Raw genomic sequence first — 26,094 nt, 5'->3', positions numbered from 1 at the left:
TAGCCCTGTGCCTGCATGTTCTTTTTCATGGCACATATCATTACCCGACATGCTACATATTTTATCCACTTATTTATTGTATTAGACCATTCTTGCATTGCAATAAAGAAGTACCTGAGACTGGGTAATTTATAAATAAAAGAGGTTTAACTGGCTCATGGTACTGCAGCCTGTACAGGAAGCATGATGCCAGCATCTGCTCAGCTTCTGGTAAGGCCTCAGGAAGCTTTCACTCATGGCAATAGGCAATCGGGGAGCTGGAATCTCACATGGCAAGAACAGAAGCAAGAGGATGGGGAGGCACCACGTTTAACCAACCAAATATGGTCATTTGGGTCATGAGGGTGAATCCCTTATGGCTTGGTGCTGTCCTTGTTAACTCACTATCACAAAGGGCACCGAGTCATAAGGGATCCACCCCCATAATCCAAACACCTCCCACCAAGCTCCACCTCCAACAATGGGGATTACATTTCAACATGCCATTTAGGCAACGACAAATATCCAAAGTGATTTTTTTGTTTGTTTGTTTGCTTGTTTTGCCTTTTGCTGTATTCCAAGTATGTGCCTGGCATGTGCTGCTCAGTAATTAATTGTGGAGTAAATAAAAATTACTCTCTGAAATTTTTATGAATTTTATGACCTAGAATACAGTCAATTTATATAAAGGTTTATTCATAAGCAAAAGTATAGTCTCCACTTGCTGGATATAGTACTCTAAACATGTCCATTAAGTCAAGATTTCAATTATACAGTATCATTCAAATCTCCTATTTCCTGACACTTTGTTTGCTTAATCTATCAATTACTACATGAAGGGAGTTAAAATTCTGTAGCTATTGACAGTGGACTTTTGTTTTATGTACATTGAAGCTATGTTACACACATTTAGAATTGTTATATTTTCCTAGTGAATTGATTTTTCTGTCAATATTGATCTCTAGTAATCTCTACTAATGATTTTGCTTTAAAGACTATTTGTATGACATTACTACTATATTAGCCCTCTTCAGAGTATTTATCTGGTATAAATTTTTTTTTTATATTCTCTGACATTTAAACGTTCTTTGTTTTAGTTTAGTTTAGTTTAGTTTTAAATAACACAGGGTCTTGCTCTGTCACCCAAGCTGGAGTGCATTGGCAGGAACAAGATTCACTGCAGACTTGAACACCCAGGCTCATGCCATCCTCCCATCTCAGCCTTCCATGTAGCTGGGACTACAGGCATGCACCACCACACACCTGGCTAATTTTTTTGCTTTTTTTTTTTTGGTAGAGACAAGGGTCTCACTGTATTGCTTACGCTGGTCTTAATCTCCTGGGCTCAAGCGATTCTCCTGCTTTGGCCTCCCATAAGTGCGGGGATTACAGGTGTGAGCAACAGCACCCAGCCACCTTCTATGTTTTAGATGTCTTTAAAAAAAAAAAAAAAAAAACTGAGGGAAAAAAATCTGTTTTACATTAACCATGATTATTGATTTTTTTATTCATTGCCAGTATCTCACTGTGTGTTTTCTATTTTCCATCTTTTTTCCCATGCTTTTTCCCCTGCATGCTGCACCTTCCTCTAATTCTTGCCATCTTTGGGGTTAATTTTTATTCTTTATCCAATATTTTCCCTCTCCTTGCTTGAAAATTATATACTCTATTTATTTCCTTTTAGTAATTACCCTAGAAATTCTGTATTTCACTTACTAAAATCTAGAATCAATAAATATCTTTATGTTCCTCTTGAAAAGTAGAAGGACCCTAGAATGTTTTAACTCTCTTCACTCCTCTTCTATGTTGTTATTGTCCAAGATTTTTTTTTAGTTTTTAACCCCTTGAATTACACATTAGTGTATATGCTTTATATGATCAATTTTTGTTTAGGTTTCCATAAGTCTATGATTATTTTTTTGTCTACCATTCCTTTTTGCTCCCCATGCCTTCCTTCCTTCCACTTCTCTCAGGAAGGATGCTGTCTCTTTCATCTGACACAACCTCCCATTCTGCATGAGCCCTCAGTTATGTCTCCTATCTTCTGAGTACACAACCTTTGAAACCAAGTACCTATCTTACTGTGAACCAGACGATGCCCTCCAGGAGAACGTTAAAGTTTGCTTACTTTTGTGAAATCAAGCATCCTTGTCATTTCAACCTGTTTCCCTTATTTTACAGCCAGCTCAACCATGCTTTCAATAAATACTGGAATATGTTATCTAGCATTTTTGGATGATCTGACCAGGAAGTTTGTCTCTAAAGATCATTCTATCTTGTTGTCTTGAATGCTTTTAGATTAACGTTTTTAGCATTCATATTCTTTGAAATGGTTTCATACAAATATTCTATTCACTACATATGCTCCATCGGTGAAAAGTATAAATGAAAAAGCCATGTATACATGGAATTGCTTAAGAACTGTTTTAGTCACAAAATGATTTTTGTTTTGCCTACCATATATATTTTACATAAGCTAAAAGCCATTTCCAAAAGACTGTCCTTTTTTTCTGAATTCTAAGTGTAAATATTTACTCCAATATATTATCCCCAACATCTTATTATAAAAATTTCCCAACATACAACGAAGTTAAAAGAATATCTACTACATGTATTTTGACTTTATCATTTTACAATATTGCTTATCACATATCTACCTATCTCTAGCCATCAATTCATATTACTTTTTGTTGTTACATTTCAAAGGAAAATGCAGACATCAATACATTTCTCCACTAATATTTCATAAACAAAAATTATTTCTAGGCAATAAATATCACATTCTACAAATTTTGCTTAATATTTTTATAAGCATTTAAAAAGCACAACTGTCTGGGCCACAATCACGTAACACAATTTGAGTCAGAAAACAAGTCTCACAGTTAGGAAGGGGGAAAAGTTAAAATAAATTATTAACTCTTTATAATACATTATATTTCCATGCTGGTAATAAGCTTCATATGTGGCACATTTATTTGAAATGTCTGCCCTTTCATCAATATTTAGGGGTTCCTATTATTGTTTCTATTTTTTAATGATGAAAAACTCTCACTTGCCATCACTTCCCTGTTCAGTACTTGTGGAAGATTATTCAATTTCAGAGAGGCAGCTGAACAGTTATCTTTTAAATTTTTTTAGGCAAAGTTGCCTAAAAAAGTCATTAAACTGGAAGACATTTACCTACTGTAGGTAAATGCCTTCCAGTTTAATAATTTTATAAATGAGATTCTATCATCTCTTTAAAATTTTTTTATAATAAACACTTGATTAGCTACCATATCAAGACTGTGCTTCTGTTTTCTCTTCCTATCTTTAACATTAGAAGCATAATTTACATTTCTAGGGAGCATTTCTTTTGAAAACAGATCACTTTGAATGCATATAAAAAGATGAGAGGTATGTTTTAAAGTTTAGATTTGTTTGAATTTGGAAAAAGGCTTTCAGGTAATTTTTTATACTTGCCAAAGACAAAAAAGACCAAAAAATGTAAAGCAATGTCTGCAGAATTCCTCTACTGTCAAGACAAAAACAAAATTGTCTAAAACAATTATTTTAATAATCAACATGGTATACTTGCCTATTATCACAAATTCATAGTATGATCTTACCCTTCATTTGCTGCATTAAATTAAAATCAATGTAATATTTTACTCTTGATCAAAATAATTCAATCCAGATTCAGCCAATCTGAGAACGATGTGAGTAATTTAGGTACACCCCTAATATCTGTGGGGCTACTTTTCCTTATCTTTAATTTAAAATTCCCTATGATAGGCTTTACTGTTTTAGGGCTTATTCCATTACACCTAGAAGTTTTTTTTATCAGATTATTAAAATAATGACTAGCTAAAGGACAGAATAATGTAATTCTAGCACTTCACAAATATGAAAAGGTATTTGGCCTATTTTCCTTCCCCTAAGCACAGGAACTTCTTGGTAGCACATTAAACAAAAGAATGGTTCCAATTTAAGCTATCTCATTTAATTTCTTCTAAACTTTTGTTTCTTTTTTCATAATACTGTATAGCCTACTATCAAAAGAAGAACTAATAACATACTCATTATAATTGAAATAGTAGCAAAGTATGCAAAAGAAAAAACCTGAAAAAGCTAGTATACCCTAAGGGAAAACATCCAGTTCCAGATGTGACCACATAGAAAAGCTATAGAATAATAATGATAATAGTAATAATGACCTTATCAAAATATGTCCAAAAAGTAATTATTTGAGAAAAACCAATGAACAAAAAATTGCACATTAGTAGAATAGAGCATCCTAGAGCCCGCAGGATGGTTACAAATATGATGCTTATGCAAAAACTAAATCACTGCATAAAATCTCAGAGACCAGAGACAGTGAGGACACAAAGAATATGCTTCCAAAACTTCTGCTTCATTCACTTTCATCTTTTTGGGCTCTTTAGGCAAGACGAGAATTTACTAATTTTCCCCAGAAACAGGGAAACAAATATTAGCAATGAGACCAAAGGGCAATGCTCTAAGTCCAAATAAATGTGATATTAACCCCAGCACTTTTACCATATGTTCATTCATAGAAGACATTTCATTCACATGAAGAATCTTGGAATATGCTAATATTCAGATGAAAAGGCTAGATTCAATTATATATCAAAACCCTTGCAATATTTTAATGTTTCTGTTTCTAAAATTGCTGTTTTCCAGAGGCTTCGCTGCTTAGTAGACTTCAAAATGCCACTTTATATATAGAAATATAATTATAGAACGTGAATATCTACAGGACAATACAACTTCTCAAATCTTGACCAATCTGGTGTCCTCCTTCTTTTTGGGCAAATGGTCTACTCTCAAGTGAACAAAAACTTCCAGTTAGTTTATAAGCTAGGATCTTAAAAACATACAGCTAATAATAGCCAAACAGTTTTAAAGAAAGAGTAAGGAACAGGGAATCAAAATCAGTTCAAGATCTGGCACCACCAATAACCTGTTATTTGATCTAAGCAAGCCACTTATCTATGCCTCAGTTTACTCATCTCTCAAATGATTCTACTACTTTAACAGGGGTTTCTAAGAAAGAAATAAGAGAATACACATCAAAGGCCTTGAAAGAGTGAAAAGCATTCTAGCTGATTATATTATTAGTAAAATTGAAAGTCTAAAATCAACTCCTTGATGTAATCTTCCTTTTTGGTACACAGAGTTGAAATTCTGTTACTTTCCATTATATAACTTATCATATACAAAAGTATATTATACATATATCTACACATATATACAAACATAGATACACACATGTATATGTATGTGTATATATACACATAGTTAAAAATAATTTTTAATATGACCTGATATTTACCACTCATCTTGAGAAATAGAACATTACTAATACCTTAGAGGCTATTATATGCTTATTTTATCATATTTCTTTTTATTAACTCCAGAGTGTTCTAAATTGTGTGCTAATTATTCCCTTGCTCTTACTTATGGTATTGGCACATTTATATATACATCACTAAATTATCTATCCATGCATTCATCTTCCTTCTTTCCATCTATTAATCCTGCTTTCTGAAGTTTATATATATATATGTTATATATACTTTTCCTTCAACTTCTGCAATATTTTTCTTAGAGAAATTTCTTGACATTATTTTTTACATAATTTCTAAGGTTAACAATATTTATTATATACATTTAAAACAGAAAAAATGAGGTACACTGAAGCTAGAAACTTGCCACATTATATGAGAAGACAATGGATAAGTTTCTATAGTAATTCTGAAAGAAAAACAAACCAATGACTGTCTCAGAGCTTTACAGAACATTCATATCATTAGCTTCAATTAAAAAGAAAATATTTACTTACTGCTAGCAGCATAATTCAGTTAATATTTCTACATTGACTTTACGTAGATGATATTTGTTCTTTCATATTAAACAGGGAGGTATATTAAAAAGTACTGATGATATAAAAGCCCCAAATAATATTTAAATATTTCCTTAAAATGAGAACAATAACAGATTAAGTAAGATCAAAAGAAGATGTATATTTCTTTGAAGAGATGGACTGTCAGGAAACATGTAGCCTTACTATGGAATATTTTAATTAAAGATGATTGTCTCCTGAAATAATTAATCTGACACTAATCAATCCAAATATATCATTCACCTGAGCAAATGGTGGAAGAATCTCCTTGAATATTTGCTGACTTGGTCCCTATATTTCAATATAGTGGTATCCAGAAGTGGTCTTGTTGGAGCATAGAAGGTTCCAAGGCTTGCCTCAAGCTGTGCTGTGGAATTCAAACATAGCAGCACTGAAACAAGTGAAACTCCATCGATTACAACAAAATACTCATGTTTGCAGTCAGTCAGGTTTTGCAAACTTGGATGAAATGTGAGCTTGTTGCAGGAAAGATGAAATTAAAATATGACAGCTGGTACAAAAACAAACCTGTGTATAAACTTTCACTTGAGGCAAAGCTGACAATGACTCTGGGCAACAAAAAGCTGTCAAAACTGAAGAAATCCATAATGAACCACCCTCTCACCACAAATGGGTAATTAAAGCAGTGACTCATCAAAGTAATGCAGTTTGAACTAGTACTTCCAGTAAAATCAGCTCACAGTGTGCTAAACATTTACTCTCTTTGGCTAAAAGGAGAAAACTAACCTTTCCCTATTGGGAATTGAAATAGATGTAGAATTTTTTTTTTAAATAATACAAATAAACAGCCATATTGGAGTAGAAATATGTCTCTATTGCAATTTGAAGAGAACCATGAAAGTCCCTGTATCTTCCCTAAGTCCTACCCTAAACAGCAAGATTCTTGGTTTTATCCAAGTGTGAAAACTTAGACTCCTGGAAAAGGAAAGAAGGACTGGGGAGTCAGGATTTTATAAACTAGAGGGCTAAGATTGGGGGAAAGGGCACATTTTGCCTGTTTCACAGTTTTACCAAGACATGCTTACAGGACTAGGTTTTTTCCCCAGAAATACCTGGAAGTTAAGTAATAACCATAATAGTGAGAGTAAGAGCATGTATGAGAACACTATAGCTCACAGTAAGACTCCTCTGATTTGTATGCTACTAGCACTGGGTTGAATAAACAATTTCTTATTTAACAAAACTAGTTTTAGGCATATTTGGGTTTGAAAGTATTAAATACCTCATCAGAGTAATTGCTATGGAATTGGCTAAGCTGTAGGTAGGTAATTTCTTTTTTTAATCTCAAATCTAGACAGTAAAGATGAACTTTAGAGGTATTTTCTTTCAAAGCAGCAGTCAATTTAGATTAAAATTGAATACAGCAATGCTATTGTGAAAACAAGCCAGATTCTCTTGTCATTGCTTGTTTTCCTGACAGCATGTTTTGTACATCTGAAATGTTCGAACCTATATGGAATACTCATAACTCCCAGCACAGTTATAGATTCATTAGATATCCCAGCTTGATGTTTAAGGCAGAAATGAAGATCTCAAAGATAACTACAACATGGCTACAAATAAAATAGCTCACTGGGTTCCACTAATAAAAGGAAAACAAATTACCATATCAAATTTGTTAGATTCAGAATACATCTCAAGAGAGAAGAATTCTGAATGTTTTAGAAATCTGTTTTGCAGTTACTTGGAGGGAAATGCACATACCTACTTAAAATGTACATATTCTGATAACCCAGCATCATGCAAACATTTTATTTTAATAGCCTAGTATCATACAAGCTTTTCATTTCCCTATCTCCCCAATATGGTTCCTTGAAAATATCCTTTATTAAAGCAAGAATCGGATAATGCCCATTTGTGTATTCCCTAATAATATTTCCTATAACACAGTAATCTTACAAGACAAATTCACTATGGTGCTAGCAATTTCTTGGTGTGCTCAGTCAATATTTTATCTTTTCCATATTTCTTCTTTAAGTGTAAATTTATGATCACTTATATAGATTGTATATAATATAAGAATTCTTTAGGGACTCTGCTTTTTAAAATTTTTTATGTTTATTTTTAAGTATGCACCCGGTCATTACAGTATATCAATACTAACAAATAATTAGTTAAGATAACTCTGCAAGCAGCAATATTATAGTAGTATCTTGTATCTTAAAATTACGAAGCTATATTCGTTTTATTTTTAACTAATGCTCACTGAGTACCTAAGTATGGGCCATGCACTAGGCATTTTCTCATTGTAAAAATACTGGAATTTTTTGGCCGGGTACAGTGGCTCACACCTGTAATTCCAGCATTTTGGGAGGTTGAGGCAGGTGGATCACCTGAGGCCAAATGTTCGAGACCAGTCTGGGCAATATAGTGAAACCTGTCTACTAAAAATACAAAAATTAGCCAAGCGTAGTGGTCCCTGGCTACTCAGGAGGCTAAGGCATGAAAATCACTTGAACCCGGGAGGCAGACATTGCAGTGAGCCGATATTGTGCCACTGTACTCCACCTTGAGCAACAGGGCAAGATTTGGTCTCTAAATAAATAAATAAATTTGAATTTCCTTAGTTAAATTTTGACTACCTCCAAAAAGCACATTCAATTAACATTAAATAAATATTTACTGTGGGCCATGTGTGACTTGGGCCAAGACCCATGATACAGACTTCCTGGAAGAGCATGTTCTTACTAATTATTCTTCTCTAAAATTACTAAAATGAAGATTACCTACAAAATTCTATTCAAACAACTTATTTTGGCAATGTAATAAAGTGGGATAAGAAAAATCTATAAAAGTGCAAAGAAAATAGAAAAGAAAAGCTCTCCAAGTAAAGATCTCTTGACATATTTCCTGTTCTTCCTAGCTTACAAATTACCTAGGGACAGTTTCTCATTGGCCATGATTTTCCACCATTAATGTCAATGCTTACCACAAAGATATGAAAGATGCAAATGTTAGATTGTCTAGGTGTATTATACATTAAGTAAATAAATAACATAAGAAAAATAAGAGTAGATAATTGGCAAATATAAAGATTTATTTCATTATTGTATGTGTCACAGCATTCCCCACTGCCCCCATCCCCCGACCTTTTTTTTTTTTAACTTCTCTTTTAAAATTAAACATCTTAGATCTCTATGGACAAAATTACTTATTGGGCAAAGGTAAGGAAATCCAAGCAGGCAGAAGACAGAAGAGTGTCAGAACTGTAAGTCAGAATAAGGAAAATAAGAAGGAGCAGCCTGGGCTGCAATTCAGATACACAAAAAGTAAGTGTTAAGAACTATTGTCTGGACAGAGGACTTGGGTGTGAGAAAAAAATACTGATGTCTGATGTGGAGGAGGAACGAAAGACCTTTGTTTGGTGCCCTTTGTCTAGCAGACCTCAGGGAGTACATAAAATTTTTGGTCAAAGTTTGAACTCTGAGCACGTTATATCCTTCAGCTTAAGACAGAATTGTACAATGACTACTACACTGTGAGTTCCAACATAAGCATAAACAGAAAAGCTGTTCTTTATATTGACAAATACTATATAGTAAATACCATATGGGAGCAATCATTTGATATCTGATCCCTTGAGTTTTAGCAGAGCACTAACATTTTTATCATTTAATCTCCAATAACATAACTCAAAAACAACCTCAAAAAATAACTGATTTAATAAAATTATTTCATGTATATACAAAATACATCTATGAAAAATATTTCAAGCCTGACCTTCTCTCTCTGGAGTTAGCTGTTGTCTAAGAAGATGGTTTACAATGGCGCTCATGCTGATAAAGCACTGGTGGCCCAGAGTGTCCCAGTTCATGCTGCTCAGGATGTTTATTGCCTCATAGATCTCATCACAGTGAATGTATTGGAAAATGATGTCTACCAGGCCCAGCTGTCCTTGAGTGAAGACACCTGTCACAAAACATGGAAAACCAAAATAAAATAAAAAGTAGGAAAACAAAAAGAGTTAACTTTTCTGTAAAGAAAAAAACCTGTGCTAGAAATGTGGAACTGATCTCTTTCTCAACTAATATCTGCTATAAGATACACTGGTACAACACAAACACATCTATTAATCTTGTCAAAATGAAAGAAAATTCACTTTTACTCTTATGAACATGAGCATAAAACAAAGGTTGGGGGTAGCAATATGTTCTGGTTTTATAGACTTTTAAATACGGCTAACCTCATTTGAAATCAATAATTTCTGTCTATCAAATGACAATAAGTAGTGGAGCTGTTAGACAAGGTGTTTTACTTGTTTTTTGTTTTGTTTTGTTTTTTAATCTTTTCAAAATGGTAGGCTATAAAATCTTTTTTTCTTCAATGTTTACTGATTTAAAGTCTAAAACACTTCCTCTCAGTACAAATAATCATAAAAGAAAATGAGAAATGTGAAATTACTTTCTAAGCTGCAAAGTATTATAAAATATTACTGTATTTCTTTTTATTGCTATCATTATTATCATCATCATTTAACTGGAATAGTTACAGGCTTCAGGATTTTAAAAAATGTATTTGTTCATGAGAAAGATGCTAAAATTCTTCATACTAACTTCAAGTCGCATGAAAATGAAAACTTGTGCTATTAACAGGACTCAACTTGATAGGGAATCTGCGGAATTGCCCTGACCGTACTAAGCAATAAAACTTTACCATTCCTTTTGTGTTGGTAGAATCAAAGAATGTGACTGTCCAAAAGCCTTCATGAACCTGCAATCAAGCATTGGAAGTCCTCATAAATCAGGGTGGTTCCTTGGCAGTAGATATTAATGCATAGGAACTTTGCAGGAAACCAAAAATATCTGAAGTCTGTTGACTCTACCTATATCCTAAGTAATGCTTCTACTAGTAACAACAGAAAGAACTCATATATTAAGAAAAGCTAACATATAATCATAATAAAATCACTGAAAGGTGATAAAGAGAAAGTCTTAAAAGGCAACCACAGGAAAAAAAAAATACATTGGATGTACAGAAAAGCAAAGGCATGAATAATTATAGACTTTCCATCTAAAATTATGTAATCCAAAGAAAAATAACAAGACATTTTTAAACTACTGAGAGGTAAAAAGTAAATTAATCTAGAATTCTATACCTTTATAAATATGATTCGAAATTCATGAAGATTAACAATCCTTAAATGCACCTAATAACCGAGCTGTGAAATAATAAAGCAAAAACTGACAGAACTAAAAAGGAAAAAAGCTAAATCTAAAATTATAATTGGTGGCCAGGGGTGGTGGCTCATGCCAGTAATCCCAGCACTTTGGGAGGCCAAGGTGGACAGATCACTTGCAAGCAGGTGTTCGAGACAGGCCTGGCAAACATGGCGTAACCTCGTACACAAATTAGCCAGGCGTGGTGGCAGGTGACCGTAATCGCAGCTACTCAGGAGGCTACAGCAGGAGAATCACTTGCATCTGGGAGGTGGAGGCTGCAGTAAGCTGAGATTGCACCACTGCACTACGGCCTGGCTGACAGAGTAAGACTCTGTTTCTATCAATCAATCAATCAATCAATAAAATGATAATTGCAGATTTCATTACTTTTAATAATCAAGAGAATATGTAAGCAAAAAAAAAAAATCATTAAGTAAAGGAAATACTTGAAAAACACTATCAATGAATGTGACCTAAGTGACATTTATAAAACACTGCACCCAACCACAGTAAAACACACATTCTTTTTAAATGCACACAAAACATTAACCAAGATAGGGCATATTCTGGGGTAATATAATAAAGCTAAATACGTTTAAAAGTTTTAAAATCATAAAAGCATTTTCTCTGACCAAAACAGAATTAAATAGCAGTAACAGAAAAATTATCTGGAAAATCTCCAAATATTTAGAAGTTAAGCAACACTCTTCTAAATAACCTATGGGTCAAAGAAAAAAATGTCACAATGTATATTAGAAACTATTTTTAATTGAATTAAAGTAAGAGAAAATTAGACCCAAAGCAAATAGAAGGAAATAATAAAGACAATAGGAGAAAAAGAATACAGAAAAATCAATGAATTCAGTAGTTAGTTCTTTGAAAAGATCAGTAAAACTGACAAACTTCTATCTCAGCTGAGAAAAAAAGAGAGACAATACAATTACCAATATAAGAATGATCACTACAGAACTACTAACATTTAAAATCAGTGAATAATTCACTTTCATATGAATAAATACTAAATGAAATGGATTCCTTGAAAGACCCAAAGTCTCAAAGCTCACTCAAGAAGGAATAAACTTGAATGGCTCTATATTATTTAAATTTGAAGTCATTGTTCAAAAACCTTTACACACACACACACACGTGTACCAAGGCACACACATACATATACATGACATGCATGTTAAGATGTCTTCACTGGTGAATTCTCTCAAACACTAAGAGAAGAAATAATAAAGCCAGGAATAGGGGTGCACATCTATAGTCCCAGCTACACAGGAGGCTAAGGTGGGAATATTGCTTGAGCCCAAGAGTTTTGAGTCCAACCTGGGCAACATAGCAAGACTGTGTCTCTTTAAAAAAAAAAAAAAAAAAAAAGTAATATGTTTAAAAAAAAATTAACGAAAGAATAAATAATATAAATCCAATACAACTCAGATTATAAGAGAGAATATTTCCTAACTCACTTTATGGGATAGAATTACATTGACACCAAAAATGAAGATATTACAAGAAAAGAAAAAGAAAATTACAGAACAATATTTCCCATAAACAAATACAAAAGCCCGTAACATAATATTAGCAACTTCAGCAATATATTAAAAAGATAATATATCATGAACAAGCAAGATTTCTCCCACAAATGCTAGGTCGCTTAAACATCTGAAAGCCAATCAATATAATTTACCTTATGATGAGAAAAATAAAGAGGAAAAAACCTAAAATCATTTCAACTGCTGCAGAAAAAGCACTTGAAAAAAATTCAACATCCACTCAAGATAATATATCCCAGCAGGCTAGGAAAGGAAAAGGACTTCTTCAACGTAATACCATCACACTTATAGTGAAAGATTGAATGTTTTCCACCTAAGATTGGAAACAAAGCAAAGACATCCTCTCTCACCATTTCTATTTAATATTGTACCAGATGTCCTAGCTGTAAGAAGTGAAGAAAATAAAATAAAAGGCATACAGTTTAGATAAGAGGATGTAAAACTTCTAAATCCAGTTGTCATGATCATCTATGTAGAAAATCCTAAGGATTCCAAGTTACTTCAGCTAAGATGAGTTTAACAGGGTTGCAGGATGTATGGTCAATATTTTTAAAATTTATTTCTAAATAATACCAATGAACAATAAAATTGTAATGAAAAATATTTAAAATATAATCCAAAAACAATGCTTAGGGATAAATATAACAAAGCATGTACAAGATTTTTACACTTAAAATTATAAAACTATGCAGAGAGAAACTAAAAAAAAACCTAAATAATTGGAGAGAGGTACTACTTTTATGGTTAGGAGATTCAATATTAAGAATTATTCCTCCGCAAAATGATCTACAGATCCAACACGATCTCAGTCAAAATCCCATCAGGCGTTTTTGTAGAAACTGACAAGCCAGTTTCAAAACTTACATAAAAATGGTAAGGGTCTCCAATAGTCAAAATAACAGGAAAATGGAGAATAAAGTTGGAGGACTAACAGTACCTGATTTCACTACTTACTGTAAAGCCACAGAATTAAGTCAGAATAGTACTTACTTAAGTATTGACATTTAATTTACTAAAAGACATCACAGTTATTGATAGGTCAAAGTAACTCAATGGAAGAAAGAATACTCTTTCTGACAATTGGTACCGGAATAATAAATATCGTATTAAAAATTAATCTCAACCCATCCCTCATGCCATATGCAAAAAAATAACATGAAATAGACCATAAACCTAAATGTTAAGAGCTACACCCAAAAACTTCCAGGAGGAAATCTTTGCGACCCTGAGTTAAACAGTTTTCTTAGGACAGGAGAAGATAAAACCATAAAACAAAGAACATTATAAAATGAATTTCATTGAAATTAAAAATTTCTGCTACTTTATACACAATGGTAAGAAAATGAAAAGTTAAACTCCAGGCTAAAAAAAAAATATTCACAATACAAGTATCTTATAAAAGCCTTGTATTGAGAAAATATACATAAAAACCCTCTTACAACTCAAGTAAACAAAAAATCCAATTACATTTGGGCAAAATATTTGAAGACATACTTCATCAGACAAGATATACAATAAATAAGCACATGAAAAGATGCTCAATTCCAACAGTCACCCAGGAAATACAAATTAACGCTACAACACACTCACTAGAATGGCTAAAATTAACATGACCATAAATTTCAAAGTGAGAACATGTAACAACTAGAGTTCTCATAAATTGCTGATATGCTAAATGGCATAATCACTTTGGAAAACAGTTTTTTCTAAAGTTAAACACTTAGCATATGGCTCAGCCATTTTAAATTTGTAGGACGTTCATAAGAGAAATGAAAATATATATTCATACAAAGACTTGTAAATGGAAGTCCATAGTATTTTTAATCTGTTAGCTAAAACCTTGAAACAAACCAAATGTCCATCAATATGTGAAAGGATTAAAAAAACTGTGGTAACAGAAATATCAAAAAACAACAACAACAAAAAAAAACCCTCAGAGGATATTAGGAATACCTCTATGCACTCAAGCTAGAAAACCTAGAAGATATGAATGAATAAATTTCTGGAAACATACACCCTGTCAAGATTGAATTAGGAAGAAACTGAATCACTGAACAGACCAATAACAAGCTCTGAAACTGAATCACTAATAAAAAGCCTACCACCAGAAAAAGCTTAGGAACAGACAATTAATATGCAAATTCTACCAGGTGTATAAAGAAGAGCTGGTACCATTCCTACTGAAAGTATATAAAAAAAAAAAATGAGGAGGAATGACTCCCTAACTCATGCTATCAGGCCAGTATCATCCTGATACCAAAATCTGGCAAAGAGACAACAAAAAAAGAAAAGTTCTGGCAAATATCCTTGATAAACATAGATGTAAAAATCCTCAACGAATACTAGAAAATGAAATCCAGTGGCACATCAAAAAGCAAATATACCGCAATAAGGTAGGTTTTATCCCTAGATGTAAGGTAAGGTCAACATACACAAAACATTAAAGGTGATTCATCACATAAACAAAACAGAAAACAAAAACCACATAATCTTCTCAAAAGACACAGAAAAGGCTTTCAATAAAATCCAACGTCCCTACATGAAAAGAAAAGAAAAAAAAAAACCTCAACAAACTAGGCATTGAAGAAATATACTTCAAAATAATAGAACCATCTATGAAAAATCCACAGCCAACATCATAATGAATGGGCAAAAGCTGGAAAACTCAAACAAGACAAGGATGCTCTCTCTCACCATTGCTGTTCAATATAGAACCAGAAGTCCTAGCTAGAGCAATCAGGAAAGAGAAAGAAATTAAATACATCTGAATAAGAAGACAGGAAGTCAAATGATCTTTTTGTAGAAGATATGATTCTATACCTGGAAAACCCCATAGTCTCTGCCCAAAAGCTCCTAGATCTGATAAACAATTTCAGCAAAGTTGCACCATATAAAACTAATACAAAAATCAGTAATATTGATCTCTATCTGTTTTGGCGCCAGTACCATGCTGTTTTGATTACAATAGCCTTATACTATAGTTTGAAGTCAGGTAGCATGATGCCTCTCACTTTGTTCCTTGTCCTTAGGATTGCCTTGGCTATGTGGGCTCTCTTTTGGTTCCACATTAAGTTTAAAGTGGTTTTTTCCAGTTCTGAGAAGGTCAATGGTAGCTTGATAGGGATAGTGTTGAATCTATAAATTCCTTGGGCAGTATGGCCATTTTCACGATATCGATTCCTCCTAACCAAGATCATGGAATGTTTTTCAATCTGTTTGTGTCCTCTCTTATTTCCTTGAGCAGTGGTTTGTAATTCTCCTTGAAGAGGTCCTTTACATCCTTTGTTAGTTGTATTCCTAGGTATTTTATTCTCTTTGCAGCAATTGTGAATGGGAGTTCACTCATGATTTGGCTCTCTGTTTGTCTGTTATTGGTGTACAGGAATGCTTGTCATTTTTGCACATTGATTTTGTATCCGGAGACTTTCCTGAAGTTGCTTATCAGCTTAAGGACATTTTGGGCTGAGACAATGGGGTCTTCTAAATATACAATCAAGTCATCGGCAAATAGAGACAATTTGACTTTCTCTTTTTTTAATTGAATACTCTTTTTATTTCTTTTTCTTGCCTGATTGCTCTGGCTAGAACTTCCAATAGTATATTGAATAAGAATTGTGAGAGAGGGCATCCTTGTCTAGTGCCAGTTTTCAGAGGGAATGCTTCCAGTTTTTGCCCTTTTAGTATGATATTGGCTGTGGGTTTGTCGTAAATAGCTTTTATTATTTTGAGATACGTTCTATCAATACCTAGTTTATTGCAAGATTTTTAGCATAAAGGGTTGTTGAATTTTGTGGAAGGCCTTCTCTGCATCTATTAAGACGATCATGTGTTTTTTGGTTTTGGTTCTGTTTATGTGATGGATTATGTTTATAGATTTGTGTATGTTGAACCAGCCCTGCATCCCCAGGATGAAGCCTACTTGATCATGATGGATAAGCTTTTTGATGGGCTGTTGCATTCATTTTGCCAGTATTTTATTGAAGATTTTTGCATCTATATTCATCATGGATACTGGCCTGAAGTTTTCTCTTTTAGTTAATGCCAGGTTTTGGTATCAGGATGATGTTGGTCTCATAAAATGAGTTAGGGAGGATTCCCTCTTTTTGTATTGTTAGGAATAGTTTCAGAAGGAATGGTACCAGCTCCTCTTTGTACGCCTGGTAGAATTTGGCTGTAAACCCATCTGGACCTGGACTTTTTTTGGTTGGTAGGCTATTAATTGCTGTCTCAACTTCAGATCTTCTTATTGATCTATTCAGGGATTCAACTTCTTACTGGTTTAGTCTTGGGAGGGTGTAAGTGTCCATGAATTTACCCATTTCTTCCAGATTTGCTGGTTTATATGCATAGAGTTGTTTGTAGTAATCTATGATCGTGGTTTGTACCTCTGTGGCTTTGGTGGTAATACCCCCTTTATCATTTTTTATTGCATCTATTAGATTCTTCTTATTAGTCTGGCTAGTGGACTGTCTATTTTGGGGATTTTTTTTCAAAAAAACTAGCTCTTGGTTTTATGGATTTTTTTTTTTTGAATGGTTTCTTACATCTGTATCTCCTTCAGTTCTGCTCTTAGTTATTTCTTGTCTGCTGCTAGCTTTTGAGTGTTTTTAATCTTCCTCCTCTAGCTCTTTCAATTTTGATGATAGGGTGTCGATTTTAGATCTCTCCTCACTTCTCATGTGGGCATTTATTGGTATAAATTTCCCTCCAGACACTGCTTTAAATGTGTCCCAGAGACTCTGGTACATTATATCTTCATTCTTATTGGCTTTGAACAATATCTTCCTTTATTTCTGCCTTCATTTCATTGTTTATCCAGTTGTCATTCAGGAGCAAGTTGTTCAGTTTCCATGTATTTGTGTGGTATTGATGAGTTTCTTAATCTTGAGGTCTAATTTGATTGCACTGTGGTCTGATACACTGGTACCAAAACAGGGATATAGGCCAATGGAACAGAATAGAGGCCTCAGAAGGAATGTCACACATCTACAACCATCTGATCTTTGACAAACCTGAAAAAACAAGCAATGGTTTGGAAAGGATTCCCTGTTAAATGGTGCTGAGGCAACTGGCTAATCATCTGCAGAAAGCTGAAACTGGACCCCTTCCTTGTACCCTACACTAAAATTAACTCCAGATAGATTAAAAATCGAAACATAAAACCTAACACCATAAAAATCCTTGAAGAAAACCTAGGCAATACCATTCAGAACATAGGCATAGGCAAGACTTCATGACTAAAACACCAAAAGCAATGGCAACAAAATCCAAAATAGACAAATGGGATCTAATTAAACTTAAGTTTCTGCACAACAAAAGAAACAATCATCAGATTGAACCGGCAACCAAAAGAATGGGAAAAAATTTTTTGCAATCTACCCATCTGACAACTGCCTAATATCCAGAATCTATACAGAATTAAAGCAGATCTACAAGAAAAAAAAAACGAATGCATTCAAAAGTGGGTCAAAGATATGAACAGACACTTTTCAAAAGAAGAGATTTATGAGGCCAACAAACATATAAAAAAATGTTCATCATCACTGGTCATCAGAGAAATGCAAATCAAAATCACATTGAGATACCATCTCATGCCAGTTAGAATGGCAATCATTAAAAAGTCTGGAGACAGAAGCTGGAGAGGATGTGGAGAAATAGGAAAACTTTTACACTGTTGGTAGGAGTGTAAATTAGTTCAACCATTGTGGCAGACACTGTGGTGATTCTTCAAGGATCAGAAATAGAAATTCTATTTAACCTAGCAATCTCATTACTGGATATATACCCAAAGGATTATAAATTCTATTATAAAGATACATGCACACATATGTTCATCGCGGCACTATTTACAATAGCAAAGACCTGGAACCAACCCAAATGCCCATTGGTGATAGATTAGACAAAGAAAATGTGGCAAATATACACCACGTAATAGTATGCAGCCATACAAAATGATGAGTTCGTGTCCTTTGTAGGGACATGGGTGAATCTGGAAACCATCATTCTCAGCAAACTGACACAAGAACAGAAAACCAATACTGGATGTTCTCACTCATAGGTGGATGTTGAATAGTGAGAACACACGAGCACAGGGAGGAGAACTTCATACACTGGGGTCTGTTGAGGGGGTTAAGGGAGGGATAGTGGAGGGGTGGGGAGGCTGGGGAGGGATAACATGGGGAGAAATGCCAGATAAAGGTTACAGGGGGATGCAGGCAGCAAACCACCTCACCATGTATGTACCTATACAACAATCCTGAATGATCTGCGTATGTACCCCAGAACCTAAAGTACAATGAAAAAAATTATATTAAAAAAATCAGTAATATATCAATGCTCCAATGACATCCAAGCTGAGAGCCAAATAAGGAACACAGTCCCATTCACAATAGCCACAAAAGAATAAAACATCTGGGAATACAGCTAACCAGAGAGGTAAAAGATCTCTACAACAGGAATTACTGGTCAAAGAAATCAGAGAAGAAACAAACAAATGGAAAATGTTCCCAGCTCCTGGATAGGTAGACTCAGTATCGTTAAAATGGCTATACTCCCCAAAGCAATTTACAGATCCAATGCTATTCCTATCAAACTATCAATGACATTCTTCATTAGAATTAGAAAAAAAAAATCTACTTTAAAATTCATATGGAACCAAAAAAGAGCCTGAATAGCTAACACAATCCTAAACAAAAAAAAACAAAGCTGGAAGCATCACATATCAGACTTAAAACTATACTACAAGGCTACCGTGACCAAAACAGCATGGTGCTGGTATAAAAACAGACACAGAGGCCAATGAAACAGAAAGAGAGCCCAGAAATAATGGTACACACCTACAACCATCTGATCTTTGACAAAGTCAACAAAAACAAGTGGGGAAAGGATATTCAATATATTGTACCTAGATAACTGGCTAGCAATATACAGAAGATTGAAACTGGACCCCATCTTTATACCATATACAAAAAATCAATTCAACATGGATTAAAGACTTAAATGTAAAACCTAAAACTATGAAAACCCTGGAACATAATCTAGGAAATACCATTTGGGCACAGGCCCTGGCAAAGATTTCCTAAGAAAGACTCCAAAAACAATTGCAATAAAACCAAAAATTGACAAATGAGGCCTAATTAAACTAAAGGGCTTCTGCACAGCAAAAGAAACAATCAACAGAGTAAACAGACAACCTACAGAATGGGAGAAGATATTTGCAAACTAGGCATCTGACAAAGGTTCGATATCCAGAGTCTATAAGGAACTTAAATAAATGAATAAGCAAAACACACAAAAAAATTAACACAGATGGCAAAGAACACAGATGTTTCAAAAGAAGAAATACATGCAGCCTATAAGCATATGAAAAAATGCTCAATATCACTAATTATCAGAGAAATGCAAATCAAAATCACTATGCAATACCATCTCATACCAGTCAGAATGATTATTATTAACAAGTTAAAAAAATAACAAATGCTGGTGAAGGTGCAGAGAAAAGTGAACGCTTATACACTGCTAGTGGGAATGTAAATTAGGCCAGATGCTGTGGAAAGCAGTTTGGTGATGTCTCAAAGGACTTAAAACAATTGCCATTCGAACCAACAATCTCATTATTGGGTATACATATATACTCAAAGAAATATAAACCGTTCTATTATAAAGACACATGCGCACACATGTTCATTGCAGCATTATTCATAATAGCAAAGACTTGGATGGAATCAAACCAAATGCCCATCAACAGTAGACTGGATAAAGAAAATATACATATACACTATACAATACCGTGCAGCCATAAAAAAGAATGAGATCATGTGCACTGCAGCAAGATGGATGCTGCCAGAGGCTGTTATCCTGAATGAAATAACACAGGAATAGAAAACCAAATACCACATTTCTCACTTATAAGCGGGAGCTAAACATTGAGTATGCATACACACTAGGAAGGGAACAACAGACAACAGGGCCTAGTTGAGGGTGAAGGATGGGAAGATGGTGAGGATCGAAAAACCACCTATCAAATACTGTACTTATTACCTGGGTGATGAAATAATCTGTACACCAAACCCCCAAGACATGCAATTTACCTATAAAACAAACCTGAACATGTACTCCTGAACCTAAAATATACTCACATAATGAACTACTGCTCAGTAATGTAAAGAAAAAATATAAAAATATACACACTATCATCGAAGATTCTCACAGAGTAATGCTGAGTGAAAGTACCAAGACACAAGAGTACCTACTATATGATCCCATTTCTATGGAATTCTAGAAAAGGAAACACTATTTTTTAATTTAAAAAAATGTATCTTGGCTGGGTACAGTGGCTCACGCACTTTGGGAGGCCGAGGTGGGCAGATCACGAGGTCAAGAGATTGAGACCATCCTGACCAACATGGTGAAACGCTGTCTCTACTAAAAACACAAAAATTAGCCACGCGTGGTGGCTCACGCCTGTGGTCCCAGCTACTCGGGAGGCTGAGGCAGGAGAAACCCTTGAACCCAGGAGGCGGAGGTTACAGTGAGCCAAGATAGCGCCACTACACTCCAGCCTGGCAACAGGGCAAGACTCCGTCTCAAAAAAAAAAAAAAAAAAAGAAAGTTTTTTTTATAGATTTAGGGATACAGGTACAGTTGTGTAACATGGATATACTGCATTGACGAAGTCTGGGCTTTTATTGTACCTATCACCCAAATAATGAACATTGTACTCAATAGGCAGTATTTCACCCCTCACCCCTCTCCCACCCTCCCATCTTTTGGACTCTCCAGTGTCTATTATGCCACTCTGTATGTCCATGCGTACCCAATGTTTAGCTCCCACCTATAAATGAGAATGTGCAGTTTTTGACTTTCTGTTTTCCAGATGATTTCACTAAGGATAATGACCTCTAGCTCCATCCATGTTGCTGCAAAGGACATGAGCAAATAGAATCTATAATGATGGAAAGCAGATCAATGCTCATCACTTTGGGGGAGGTGGAAATTAACTGAAAGGGGCTTTGAGAGAAGTTTTTGGGATGATGGAAATGTTCTATATTATAATAGTGGTAGTACCATTTGTCAAAACTCATTGACCTTTTTTTTTTTTTTTTTTTTTTTTTTTTGGGAAGTTTCGCTCTTGTTGCCCAGGCTGCAGCAATGGTACAATTTTGGCTCACTGCAAACTCCGCTTCCCAGGTTCAAACAATTTTCCTGTCTCAGCTTCCTGAGTAGCTGAAATTACAGACACATGCCACCACACCTGGGTAATTTTTAAAAACATTTTTAGTAGAGATGGGATTTCACCACATTGGTCAAGCTGGTCTTGAACTCCTAACTTCAGGTGATCCACCTGCCTCGGCCTCCCAAAGTGCTGGGATCACAGGCACGAGCCACTGCACCTGGCCTGAACTGTACATTTTAAATGAATGTATTTTATTTATGTAAGTTGTACCTCAATAAACTTGATTTAAAAATTCATCATCGCTCTAGTTTGAGGAAAGTAGAATGTTGTCTAGAATAAAAGTTCATTTAAAATGATATGAGATCCAATTTTAAGATGACTAGGCATCTAATGAAGTGTTTATCACTTCCAGCAGTAAACTGCCTAATACTACTTGGGTAAAGTATAATGTTGAAATAACTCTTTGAAAATAACTCTTGAGGAAAATTGCTTTGTACAAAATATCTAAGAGAAAATCATACTGTTCATTTTTTATAAAGAGAGACAGACATACACACACACACATACACACACTGCCCATGATTTTAAAAATTCTACGAGAGTGAGGATGTTAGCTTTTATTATCTCGTTTATCACTTGAACATTTAACCTTTTCCCAACTTTGCACCTCTACGAGGGCATTGTGGGGACACTCCAGGCAAATGGAATACTATCATCACCAACATGGAAGGCGTGAGTGTGACAGCACACGCCATGGTTGGGAAGCTACATTAGTGCAACTCAGCTGGGGAGATAAAGCCCAAGAGGCACGAAAGGGCTTATTAACCACTGAAGTATTTCTTTAACTTTTAGGTTTGGGGGTACATGTGAAGGTTTGCTACATAGGTAAACTCATATCATGAGGGTTTATACAGAGTATTTCATCACCCAGGTATTAAGCCCAGTAACCAAAAGTAAACTTTTCTGCTTCTCTCCCTCCTCTCAAACTCTACTCTCAGGTAGACCCCAGTGTTTGCTGTTCATTTGTTTATGTTCACGAGTTATCTGCATTTAGCTCTCACTTATAAGTAAGAACACACAGTATTTGATTTTCTGTTCCTGCATTTGTTTGCTAAGTATGATAGCCTCCAGTTCCATTCATGTTCCCACAAAAGACATGAAGTATTTCCAGCTGGAGAATCCATGACCAAATCTGTACTATTAGAAGGGTCACTAGGATAGCACCCAGGGGATTAACTGGGGAGTAGGATGAGAAGCCTAGAAGGCAGAAGAAAACAGAAACAGGGCCTCTGCTTGATCGTGGTAAAACAGGGTAGATCAGATTAAAGCAACGACAGTGAGGCTGAACTGAATGAGATGTTATGAGTGTATATCAATAGGATTTGGTCACTAATTGGATGTGGTATTAGGAGGGAGGGAGGATTCTAGAAAAACTTTTGACTTGGACGTTCCATCTGAGTAACTGTACCATTCACCAAAACGAAGAATACAAGAGGAAAAGCAGGTCTAGAGAGAAAGAAGATGACTTCATGTCTGCACATAATGAGTCTGAGGCACACATGTACATCCAAGAGAATGTATTCAGCAAACCACGTGAATATGTGGATGTGGAGTCAGGAATGGTCTGGCTGGAGTCAGAGATCAGATAACAAAATTGAAAATAAAGTCTCAACTTGTACAGAGTGAGAGAAGGGCTAAAAACAGAACCCTCAAGGGCCCTAACATTTTCATGAGTGGGCAGAAAAAGAGCATAAAAAAGTGAAAGAAAGATGCATTTGGGATCATAGAGGGCAAGTTTGATGGGGGTTCTGTGACAGTGGTAGCGGTCAGAAATGATCAAATGCTGAAAAGTCATCAAACAACATAAGAGAAATGCATTATTAAGTAGGAAGTCACTGGTGACCTTTCCAAGAGCAATTCTGAGAGACCACTGAAGATACAGCCACAGCACAGTGTTCTGAGGAGTCAGAAATGAAGAAGCAGAGAAAAATGCAATGTTCATTATTATTTCAATGAGTTTGGCTATGAAAGAAAGGTGAACATGAGATTAATAACAGAGGGGAAATCATTTTAAGGAAGAGTTCTGTTAGTCTGTTTTTATGGTATGGCTTGGGCCTGTTTATCTGCTGCTGTACCAAGTAGATGGGGCTGGGGAGGTTGACAAAATAAAGGTGTCAAAGGGAATGTTACCGGATCCACAGAGGAAGTAGTGGTGGCATCAGTCTTGCACAAAAGGAAAGACTTCCTTTTCACTAAACTGAGAAGGAAAGATTCATGTGCATACTGATAAGTGGTTGGGTGGGTGGGTGGTAAGAAGCAGATAAATTTAATGAACTGACAATTAAAAGATGAGATGCTCTGTTGGGAGGGATAGGGAACTGATTATGTGAATTTAAGGAGAGCAGTGAAGATTGGAAAAGGTACTAATGAGAATGGAAAAGCTTTAATATCCCAATAGTATAATTAGGGCTTCCACTTTTTAAAATTAATCTTAGTCTATGTATGAAGAAATATGTGATAGTGATTGTCACATAAAGAGATTCTGAATACACATTGCTTTCTATAAAACAGTATTTCCTGCCTTCCATGTCATGACACTTCTAACTACCTCCTAAGGAAGGCATAATCTTTGAATTCTTCTAATAACAATAATGATGGACTTTTAATGCCCAACACATTTGTGTGATTCTTGTAAGGATTAAGAAATGGAAGCTCTAGCCTTGGAACAGTGTTCCTTCAACATTACACTAACTGACCTAATCTAACGTCAAACTCCAAAAATCTTAGCATATTGGCATTAGGCACTGCCACGTTTACATATGAAAGCATTCTATTTTAAAATATGATCCATGATCTATCTTTACAATTTTAAATTGTAAGCTACACCTTTCATGTCAAATTTTCCAAAGGCTTGCATAACAAGCATCTCAAAAAAAAACTCATAAATGCTCCCTAGTGGGGAAACTGCACATGTAACTACCTGTTTATGTATGCAGTAACTTGAATTATACATGAAAATTCCACATGGATGCCCAGAATCAGCACTGACAAATTCAAGAAGTATATTAATTTTTTTGGATGTATTTAGTAGCAGATCATAAGAAAAATCTGTTCTTTAAACTGGGTTTTCTTTAAAAAATCTGCTAGTTGGAATCTTCTATTTCAAGGAATCTACTCTTCCCAGGAAAAATAATTTGTAATAAATATTAATCTTATACATTAAAAATGAGAAACAAAACTTTAAAAATTCCTTGGAAATTACATATTTAGATCTCCCAAAGAGCATGTAAGACTGTACAATTTCCCTATCCTACAAAACTTAAGAGTCATATTGAAAATAAAATTTAAATGATAAATGTCAGTTGCAAAAGTTATCACCTTTTCATTTGAATGCTTGACTTCTATTGGATAATTCTCTTCCAAGAGACCTTCTTGGGAAAAAGAGGTGACAGCCAACTCAATGCCTAATTGATTTAGGAACAGTGCCCAGGGAGACAGTCCAATTAAGTTTACAAGCTGGCAATTAGCAGGAAGCCCTCTAAATCCCTACATTGAGAGCCTGTTTACTTTAGTAAGAAGGCAAATGTGCTAGAGATAGGAGGAGAAAGCTGTGCTTTTTGCAAAGCTGCTTTGAGTAGGCCCACAAGGGAAAGCTGAAGAAAGGCTAGGTGTACATGGGCAGAAAGCCTTCTGTTTGACAGGTAAATGGGTAATTTAGAGGGTGAAAGGAGAGATTGAGAGAGGGGTCTGGGGGAGAGACAGAGAGAGAGAGTGTGTGTGTATGTGAGCATGAGTGCATGAGTATGTGTGTTTTAACAGACATGTGAAACATCAAACATCCAGTTTAATTAGTGTTGTGTGTGGAGACATACAACTGTTAAACATGTAGTTGGGCAAAGTATAACTGGATTATCTCATAATAAATGAGACTCCAAACATTTTTTTCTTGAATATTAACATTACGAATAGATTTAGCTGCATTTTTATTATGTGAAAAGAACACAGGTCTCACACTGTATGCATTATATCTTGCAGGTTAATCAAGTCATGTTCACTAGATTTATTTTGTGTACTCAACTTCAGAGACAAGCAGATCCATAAAAAACAAAGTAAACTGAAAGCTATTTAACAAACACTACAATGCCTTTAAAAACCTAACTTTGTACCACAGAGCCAAATCCCATAACGGGTTTTAAAATGTATTTACCTTCTATGTTTTCAAGTAGCCATACTGTACATTAATTAAAATTTATTTTTTAAACCTAAGTGAGATTCTCTCAAGAATGTTAAATTGTAGAA

General features: G+C 34.8%; 1 protein-coding gene across 10 annotated transcripts in view; it reads right to left on the bottom strand.

Moving 5' to 3' along the window:
• WDPCP (WD repeat containing planar cell polarity effector) overlaps positions 1 to 26,094 on the bottom strand; it is a 509,410-nt gene that overhangs the window by 256,683 nt on the left and 226,633 nt on the right. For all 10 annotated transcript variants that reach the window (XR_004273015.1, XM_032291974.1, XM_032291976.1 and 7 more), the window contains 2 exons: positions 9,626 to 9,814; positions 6,128 to 6,251 (listed from right to left, as the gene is read on the bottom strand). Coding sequence is in view for 9 of the 10 variants with exons in the window: in XM_032291974.1 (XP_032147865.1) it covers positions 6,128 to 6,251; positions 9,626 to 9,814 (313 nt within the window). In the remaining variant the exon portion in view is untranslated. The remainder of the gene's footprint in view (positions 1 to 6,127; positions 6,252 to 9,625; positions 9,815 to 26,094) is intronic.

The sequence above is a fragment of the Sapajus apella genome, unplaced genomic scaffold (genome assembly GCF_009761245.1).
Source record: "Sapajus apella isolate SASKATOON/1434 unplaced genomic scaffold, GSC_monkey_1.0 scaffold26, whole genome shotgun sequence".
Lineage (NCBI taxonomy): Eukaryota > Metazoa > Chordata > Mammalia > Primates > Cebidae > Sapajus > Sapajus apella.
Note: the sequence above shows the minus strand (reverse complement) of the source record. Positions and strands in the feature narration are given on the sequence as shown.